General features: G+C 42.5%; 1 protein-coding gene across 3 annotated transcripts in view; it reads left to right on the plus strand.

Annotated features, from left to right (window-relative positions):
• The window catches only part of LOC143288783 (protein Wnt-11b-2-like), an 86,159-nt gene that overhangs the window by 44,799 nt on the left and 31,360 nt on the right, over positions 1-10,000 (plus strand). For all 3 annotated transcript variants that reach the window (XM_076597415.1, XM_076597414.1, XM_076597416.1), the window contains one exon: positions 6,438-6,670. In XM_076597415.1, the coding sequence (XP_076453530.1) occupies positions 6,438-6,670 (233 nt within the window). The remainder of the gene's footprint in view (positions 1-6,437; positions 6,671-10,000) is intronic.

Raw genomic sequence — 10,000 nt, forward strand, 5'->3', positions numbered from 1 at the left:
AGAGTGGAGACACAGAGAGAGAGAGACTGATGAAAAGTGTGTGTGAGAGATGAGAGGCACAGAGAGAGAGTGGAGACAGAGAGGAGAGAGTGAGAGATGAGAGAGACAGAGTGGAGACATAAAGAGATAGGAGAGAGAGAGATGAGAGGCACAGAGAGAGAGAGTGGAGAGAGAGAGATGAGAGAGACAGAGTGTAGACATAGAGAGATAGGAGAGAGAGAGAGATGAGAGGCACAGAGAGAGAGAGAGAGTGGAGACAGAGAGATGAGAGAGACAGAGTGTAGACAAAGAGAGATAGGAGAGAGAGAGATGAGACAGAGTGGAGAGAGAGAGAGGAGAGAGACACAGGGGGAGAGAGAGAGAGAATTCCATTTAGACAGGTGCGAAGGATAGCTGTAAAAATGGGCAGACGAGTGTGTGTGCGTGTGTTTGTGTGTGTGTGTGCGTGCGTGTTTGTGTATGTATGCCTGTGTGCGTGAGTTTGTGTATATGTGAGAGTGTGTGATATATATATATATATATGTGTGTGTGTGTTAATCAAAGATGACACCAGACCCAAAAAAAACAACATAAATAAACAAAACAAAAAAAAAAGGGGGGGGGGGGGGTGAAAAAGAATGAGACAACACGATTTAAACTTGTTTCAAGTTAGTCGATGATTGAGCGACGGGCAATTTGGTGTGTAAACGAACAAATGATGTGATTGAGTGCACACGTCTACTTATTAAGGTTATGTTAAATATCATGTTAGTATATATTCCTAAACCAGCCTCATCCGTTTTTAGATATAAGTATTGGATATACTTTCAAAGACATGAAAATATGAAAAATCCTGAACGACAAATTAATACTCAACATCGTAATGGATAAGGAACTATCATACTTTGTATAAAAATGTAATGATACTACCTCTACTGCTGCTGCTGCTGCTATATAACTGCTGCTATATTACTACTGTTGCTGCTGCTATATTACTGCTGTTGCTGCTGCTATACTACTACTACTGCTGCTGCTGCTGATGCTATACTACTACTACTGCTGCTGCTGCTGATGCTATACTACTACTACTGCTGCTGCTGCTATACTTCTACTAGTATTACTACTGCTGCTGCTGTTGCTGATGCTATACTACTACTACTGCTGCTGCTGCTATACTAGTTCTGCTGCTGCTATACTACTACTGCTGCTGCTATACTACTGCTACTCCTACTGCTGCTGCTATACTATTACTACTTCTGCTGCTGCTCTACTATTACTACTTCTGCTGCTGCTGCTACTGCTATACTACTACTATTACTAATACTGCTGCTGTTGCTGATGCTATACTACTGCTGTTGCTCCTGCTCCTGATGTTGCTTCTACTACTTTGACGACGACGAATAATGATAATTTCTCTCTCTTTTACTCTCTCCCTCTCCCTATTTCTCTCTGTCTCCCTCTCTAACTAGAGTCTCTCTCTCTCTCTCTCTCTCTCTCTCTCTCTCTCTCTCTCTCTCTCTCTCTGTCCCTGCGTATCTGTGCTTGTCTGTGTCTGTCGCCATCCTCTATCTGTCTGTCAGTCTGTGTTCTTGTTTTCGTCTTCACCCTCCCTCAGTCTGTCTGTCTGTGTCTGTCTCTCTCTACCCCTCTCCGATGTGTGTGTGTGTGTGTGGTATCTGTCCGTCCGTCCGTCTGTCTGTCTGTCTGTATGTATGTATGTATTTATGTATGTGTCAGGTGTGTGTTTCTCTATGTCTGTGTCTGTCTTTCAGTCTGTCTGTATGTGTCTGTGTGTGAAGTGTGTGTTTGTGTGTGTGTATGTGTGTGTGTGAATGTGTGCGCGTGGGTTTCTATCTGTAACAAGTGTGTATGTACATGGATGTACGCGAACACGCGCTCGTGAATGCGCGCGCGTGTGTTTGTGTGTGTGCGTGCGTATGGACGCACGTACGTTCCTACTTTGCGCACGTGCACATGCACATGTCGGTGTAGCTAATCTTTGATAAGGGTGAGACGGGTGCCTGTGTCTGCCTGTTCAGATAGAACGGGTGGGGGGGTGGGGGGGATGGGTATGGGTGGTGTTTGTCTTCTACGGTCTGTTCTGGTCTTTTAAGGCGCTGGGTACTTTGAGGGGCCTTCCCTCTTGTTAGACACATTAGGCGCTCCACCCATCTTCATTACTTCGCTGCTGGCTGCCCACACCGACACACGAAGAGAAGAAAGCAGGAGGAGGATGAAGAGAAAAAAGCAGGAGCAGGAGGAGTAGGAAGAAGCAGAAAAGAGTGAGGAGGAAGAGAAGTAGGAATAGGAGGACGAAGAAGGAGGAGGAGGAGGAAGAAGGAGGAGGAGGATGTAGATCTATCATTTAAACAGAATAAGTGTTCCTGCATGCATCATTATTGACTCACTTGTGCAAACAAAGTGGGTGTATGTAATAATCCAGTGTTCGGCTGTCTGTGTGTGTGTGTGTGTATCTGTCTATATATATGTCTTTGTGTCCATGGTAAACTTTTAACATTACCATTTTCTCTGGAAATACTTTGCCAATACCAAATTTTGCTTAGCTTAAACATATTAGGAAAAAAAATTCTTCACAGTCATACCAATAATAGGTTGTAAGTCTCCTGAACTAAGCCGTATTTCCGGATAATTAACAGTTTATTTCGTTGAGGCTCGTTCCGGAACACGAGAACGCAATTTACCGCTACCCAGGTTCCGGAACGTAGGCTATGTTTGATAAGAAGACGGCATAACATTGCTTTTCTTGTTCGCAATTACAAGAAAAGAAATACAAATTCATGACAGAACACATACAGTGACACTTACTACACCATAGACTTGTTTACTGCATGTGAATATTCTAAAGTGGATACTGAATTAACTAGAATGAACATGAAAGAAAAATTGAATCGAACATTCCTTTCAGTTTTGGTCAGCCTGTTGTCGGACTGGTTTGTGCAGATCTATACATGTTGCAGTGTGCCTGAGGCGCTGTGAACGTCTCCTTTATGGACGAATTAAAAGAAGTTCTTAAACGATCTAGATACGCCAAGAAAACATGGTTTAAATGGTGTTACTACCTCATATACAATATTTTCGTCGTGGTATTGAGTGACGTCAGATGCGGCGTGGTGTTGGGGATTACACCACTTGTTTCTCTGTAGAGCAGCCTTGGTTCCATTCTCACTGGCAGGCCTTTTTTTTTTACTCACTTGTGTAAACAAAGTGAGTATGTTTTAACCCGGTGTTCGGTTGTCTGTGTGTGTGTATGTGTGTCTGTGTCTGTGTGTCCGTGGTAAACTTTAGCATTGACATTTTCTCTGCAAATACTTTGTCAGTTGACACCAAATTTGGCATAAAAATAGGAAAAATTCAGTTCTTTCCAGTCATCTTGTTTGAAACAATATTGCACCTCTGGGATGGGCACAAAAAAATTTTAAAAATGAAGCCTAATTATATGCAAACTGCATTTACTGTTATATTTATTTTTTTTGTATTCTCTAAACTTGGCACTTTGATCTGATATTCTGACCCAACAACAAGAGCAGTCATTATTATTTTTTTGTTCAAACAGGAACTTCTTTTGCTAAGCATGGAAGTTTTATTTATTTTGCAAACGTTTTGGTGCAGGTAGTAAAAAAGGGAAATTACTCTGTAATTAATGCTAGGGGACGTAATTTATCACAAGTGAGTCTTGAAGGCCTTGCCTCTCTTGTTTTCTTTCTTCTTCTTTTTTTTCCAAAGCTTATTGATATTTAATACAGGACCCATTTTAATGGATTTTTTTCATTCTTTTTTCCTCTCTTTATTCTTTTATTTGATACAGTGTGTCACAAATGAGTCTCGAAGGCCTTGCCTGTCTTGTTCAAGTGTTGTTTCCATATCTTTATTATAACCTTTATGTAATGAGCGCAGTGTTTCCTGGCTTCTTCTTCTTCTTCTTCTTCTTCGTCATATTCATATTCATTGCCTTATAAAAACAAGTATCATCTAGTGTATTCCAATTGTCACAGATCAAACACTTTCTTGATAATCATTCTAGACGTGTGTTTTACTTTGCCAAAATACAGTCTCGCCTCAGCTATTGCTTGATTATTTGGGGTAAATGTCATCCTTCTACATTAAAGCCACTTTGCTCTTTACAAAAACGTGTCATTAAGATGATTAACCATGTAAATGCCACAGGCGGATCTGTGCACAATATGAACAAAGAACTTCAAATATTACCTGTTCATTTACTTATTAGATATAACACATTGATTCTTATGCATAAAATTGCGCATGCCCACAATGTATAAAATCATTATTTTGTTTCCAGTTCCAACGTAAATCAGACAGAGCTATTGTCGCAAAGCCTAAAATTGATTTATTTAAGATGAGTCTCACATTTAATGGAAGCATAGAATGGAACATGCTTCCAAAGACATGTCGTCAAATTCCAGCCATATCTCTTTTTAAAACTAACATAAGAATATTTCTATTCGATAGATTTGATTAACCTACTCGCGGTCTTTTGCAAATGCTTGCTTGTACTCAGTCCACTAGCTGCCATGCCATGATGAATGAAAAATTGAATGTATGTGTGAACAGTAAGTGCGTGTGTGTGTTTGAGTGTGTGGGCGTGAATGTGTACATATGTCTTTGTTTGCTTGTTTTATAATGTGTGTGTGTGTGTGTAAGTACGTACGTACATGTAATGTACCAATTGTTCCAGTTTTCATCGCTTTGTTACCTTTAATAGACTATTCCAGTTACTATTCTTATTCGTCGTTCTTATTTTATTTTATTTCAGTTTATTTCTTTATTTTCATGTTTTGTGTCGTTCTTTATCTTTGTTTTGTGTCGTTAAATGGGCAGAATTGTAAAAAGGCCTTTACTGTGCCTAATTCTTTACCCATTAAAGATTCAATCAATCAATCTTTTTCTTCTTCTTCTTCTTCTGATTTATGTTTGGCTTGGTATCAAGGGCAGTCTTTCTTTAAAGCGAGGGGAAACTATTATTTTTTTTGTGAAGTAAAATAATTTTTTTTCTTTTTTTTTAATATCATAATTTGACTTTTAGAGCTTGATGTCTGTGCATTTTCGATTGGTCTCAGAGCTTTCCATCAGGGCAAGCTGTTTTTACCCCCGCAATGTAGACAGCCATACTCCGTTTTCGGGGGTTCAATTTTTTTTCTTTTTTAATTAATCAGAAAATGAGTGATTTTTTTCCGATTGATTTTTTTACTTTGAGCGCCTGTTGTCTGTGCCTCGTGTTCCATCATGTACGTCAGTATAGAGTATTGTTTTCTTCTTCTTCTTCTTCTTTTTATTTTATTATTTCCTCTTCTTTCTCTCTCTCTCTCTCTCTCTCTCTCTCTCTTTTTTTTTTTTTTTTTTTTTTTTTGTAAGAAACTGTGTTTTCTTGTTTCTTCTTCTACCTCTTCTTCTTTGGATTTATGCTGTTTGGCTTGGTACGAAGGGCACTCTTTCTTGAAACTGAGGGGAAACTATCATATTTTTCGTGCAGTAAAATGATTTCTTTTCTTTCGTTTTTCTTTAATCATAATTTAACTTTGAGAGCCTGATGTCTGTGCATCTTCGGTTGGTCACAGGGCTCTCCACCAGTCAAGCTGTTTTTACCCCGCCATGTAGACAGCCATACTCCGTTTTCGGGGGTTGGAAATGATTTCTTCTTCTGGGTTTTTTTGTTGTTGTTTTTAATTTGTTTTTTTGTTTTTATTATTCAGAAGATGATTTGTGGTTATTGTTGTATTTGTAATCGTATTTCTCTTTTTATCACAACAGATGTCCCTGTGTAAAATTCGGGCTGCTCTCCCCAGGGAGAACTCGTTGCTACACTACAGCGCCACCCATACTTTTTTGTATTTTTCCTTCATGCAGTTTTATTTGTTTTTCTTATCCAAGTGGATTTTTCTACAGAGTTTTGCCAGGTACAACCCTTTTGTTGCCGTGGGTTCTATTACGTGCGCTGAGTGCATTCTGCACACAGGACCTCGGTTTGTCGTCCCATCCGAATGACTAGCGTCCAGACCACCACTCAATGTCTAGGGGGGGGGGGGGGGGAGGGATATCAGCGGCTGAGCCGAGATTCGAACCAGCGCGCTCAGATTCTCTCGCTTCCTAGGCGGACGCGTTACCTCTGGGCCATCACTCCACATTGTTGGATGATCTGACTTTGATGTTTGTGTTATTTATTTATTTATTATTATTACCACTACCCCCTTTTTTATATATTATAATTATTATTCATTTATTTATTTATTTACTTATTTATGTACGCTTATCTATTATTTATTCACCTTTTTTTCCCCCTCAAGGCCTGACTAAGCGCGTTGGGTTACGCTGCTGGTCAGGCATCTGCTTGGCAGATGTGGTGTAGCGTATATGGATTTGTCCGAACGCAGTGACGCCTCCTTGAGCTACTGAAACTGAACTGTTTGTGTGCCTCCCCCCAGGGCACTCCACCGTGGCAAGCTGAGGTCGTGGACCCACGGGAAGAACTGCTCACGGAGGACGGGGCTGGTAAAGCAGCAGGTGCGGCAGTGTCGCCACAACCTGGACCTCATGCCCAGCGTGGTCCGGGCCGCCCTGGTGGCCGTGGAGACCTGCCAGAGGCAATTCGCTGACCGCCGCTGGAACTGCTCCTCCGTGCTGGTGCTGCCCGGAAGACCCAAAGACCTGCTTAGAGGTGAGGGGCCGTATTTTATATGTAATTGTTGGTTGTCTTCTTCTTCTTCTGCGTTCGTGGGCTGCAACTCCCACGTTCACTCGTATATACACGAGTGGGCTTTTACGTGTATGACCGTTTTTACCCCGCCATGTAGGCAGCCATGCTCCGCTTTCGGGGGTATTTTGGGTTGTTGTTTTTTGGGGGTGGGGGGCGGGGGTTGTTTTGTTGTGGTTGATTTGTGTGTGGGGGAAGGGGAGTTGTTTTGTTGTTCACTTGTTGTATTTGGGGGTGGGGTGGGAGTGGTGTGAATAATTATGAAGGGTGGTGTGTGGGTTTGGTGTGAGAAGTGTGGTAGGGTTTTGTATTTGTTTTCGTGGCGGTTATTGTTAGGTTGTCGGTTGTTAGGTTGGGGGGATGGGGTGGTGGTGGTGGTTCTTGTTTTGGGGGTGGTGTGAATGTGAATGAGTGGTGTGGGGGTGATCCTCCACCCTCCCTCCTCCTACACACACACATACACACACACACACACACGCACACATAAGAAAAAAGAAAACAACAAACAACAACAAAAAACTCGGACACTTTGCCAAGCCTAGTCTCTCCAAAAGCACAGATATATGGCCCCTTAAGTTTTTCCCTTCGTCCATTGGGCCAAAACTGATGTCTCGCTTGAACTGTAAAAAAGAGCTGGCTTGTCGACTTTACACTTGAGGTCTCCTCTGTCTTACTGTGTGTGTTGGTGTGTGCGTGTGTGAGAGATAGAGAGAGGGGGTGAGTGTGTGTATGTTGTGTGTGTGTGTGTGTAAGGGAGATAGAGAAAGGGTGTGTGTGTGTGTCTGTTGGTGTGTGTGTGTGTGTGAGAGAAGAGGGGGGGAGAGAAGGGGGTTGGGTAGCGTGTGTGTGCGTGCTTGCGTGTTTCATTCTGCTTGACTGCATTTTGCACGCTGTGTAGGTTTGGTTCTGAGTTTCAGCTTTTGTTTGTAACTGTTTCTGTCTGCTTATCTGTCTGTCTGTATTTGTATTTATCTGTCGTGTTTTGTTTTTTTCTGTTTTTATATATCTCTCCCTGTCTCTCGGTCTCCTGTCTTTGTCCCTGAATCTGTCTGCCTCTCTGTATCTCCACTTCTGTCTGTGTCGGTGTCTCGATCTGTCTGTATGTCTGTGTTTGCCTGCCTGACTTTCTGTCAATCAAATCTGTGTGTGCGCGTGCGTGTGCGTGTGTTCTGTCAATCAAATCTGTGTGTGCGCGCGTGTGTGTGTGCGTCCCTCTCTTCCTCTCTCTCCCCTCCCTCTCTCTACCTATCTATATATCTGTCTTACTATCTATCTACCTTCTTCGTTCGTGGGCTGCAATTCCCACGTTCACTCGTGTGTGGACGAGTGGGTTTTTACGTGTATGACCGTTTCTACCCCATCATTGTTTGAAAAGAACTGCGTCTCCTTAAGATGCTTGTCATGGTGGACAAATCAGTGTTTTGGCACACACAAATGTCGATACCGATAACAATTTCAGTCGAGAGAGAGAGGGGCAGGGAGGACGCGAGCGAGGGAGGTAGAGAGAAAAAGAGAGAGAGAGAGAATGGGGAGGAAACGAGAGGGGGCGGGGAGAGAGAGAGAGAGAGAGATGCAGGGGACAGATACAAGAAAAGAAAAGAAGAAAAGAGAGCGAGAGAGAGGACACAGAAGACCTACGGTTCAGGACAGAGAACACTCACACGCGCCCGACAGAATCACGCACGCACACACACACACACATATACACACACACACACACACGCGCGCGTGCATGCACGCACGCACGCGCGCGCACACAAACACACACACACACACACACACAAACACACACTACACGCGCACACACACACACACACACACACACACACACATACACAAACACACACACACACAAGAAATCCATCAAAACAAAACCTCCGGGAACAGCCAAAACACGTCATCACGAAGGGAGATCACTGTACCGTTAACTGACTGATCTCTCGCTCTCGCTGAAAGAAGAGCAAAAAAGTAGAGACAAAGAAGGGGGAGATAAGGATATCACTCAAGGGCCACAGGTGCCGGTTCCTTTCTTCTCTCCCCTGCCCCCCCTCCCGCCCCCCTCCCGTCCCTTCGCTTTTATCTGCTACAAACTCACGTTGTTGTGAAGGATAGAGATGTGGAGACAGACAGACAGGCTAGTTTCTTTTCGCTTTTATCTGCTACAAACCCACGTTGTTGTGAAGGATAGAGATGTGGAGAAAGACAGACAGACAGACAGACAGGCTAGTTTCTTTTCGCTTTTATCTGCTACAAACCCACGTTGTTATGTAGGATAGAGATGTGGAGAAAGACAGACAGACAGACAGGCTAGTTTCTTTTCGCTTTTATCGGCTACAAACCCACGTTGTTATGAAGGATAGAGATGTGGAGAAAGACAGGCTAGTTTCTTTTCGCTTTTATCTGCTACAAACTCACGTTGTTATGTAGGATAGAGATGTGGAGAAAGACAGACAGACAGACAGACAAACAGGCTAGTTTCTTTTCGCTTTTATCGGCTACAAACTCACGTTGCTGTAAAGGATAGAGAGTCAGAGAAACAGACAGCCAAATCCCTTTCCGTTTTCATCTGCACATAATCACATTGTTAAAAAGGAAAGAGAAGTAGAGAAAGAGACAGACACAAGCAGACAGACAGGCTAATCCGTTTCCGCTTACGTCTGCCCCAAACTCACGTTGTTGAGAGGGATAGAGAGGTACAGACATACAGACTAGTTCCTTTTCACTTTTATCTGCTACAAACCCACGCGGAGGGACAGAGAGGCAGAGAAAGAGAGACAGACACATAGACAGACAAACCCCTTTCTGTTTTCATCTGCACATGCACTGTTGAGAGGGAAAGAGATACACAGACAGAGACACAGAGACAGACAGTACAGAGATAGAGAAATAGAGGTGTAAAGAAACAGAGACAGAAAAACTACTCAGGTAATAAGATGATGGGGATGGGGTGCATGTTTCTCTGCGAATGTGTTAGATAGACAGATAGGGAGGGAGAGAACACTGAACACTAAAATGTTTAATGCCATTAGCTGAAAAGCTCTGGTGACATAGTAGGAACTAATCAGAACAAAATGGTGCAAAATAGATAAAAATTTAACCGAAAGAAAAAAGAACAGAATTGAAACAACATAAACTAATAAAAGATTTGCGACACTTTGGCACTTTGTCATTAACTTAAAAAAGTACATGTGACAGGGGGGTAATGTGCCTTTTTTTTCAGTCGTTCGTTCCCAAAGGTTTGAACAGTACATAGAAAACAAAGTACAGATAAATCGTATAATAAATATTCACGCA

The sequence above is a fragment of the Babylonia areolata genome, chromosome 13, assembly GCF_041734735.1.
Source record: "Babylonia areolata isolate BAREFJ2019XMU chromosome 13, ASM4173473v1, whole genome shotgun sequence".
Taxonomy (NCBI): Eukaryota; Metazoa; Mollusca; class Gastropoda; order Neogastropoda; family Buccinidae; genus Babylonia; species Babylonia areolata.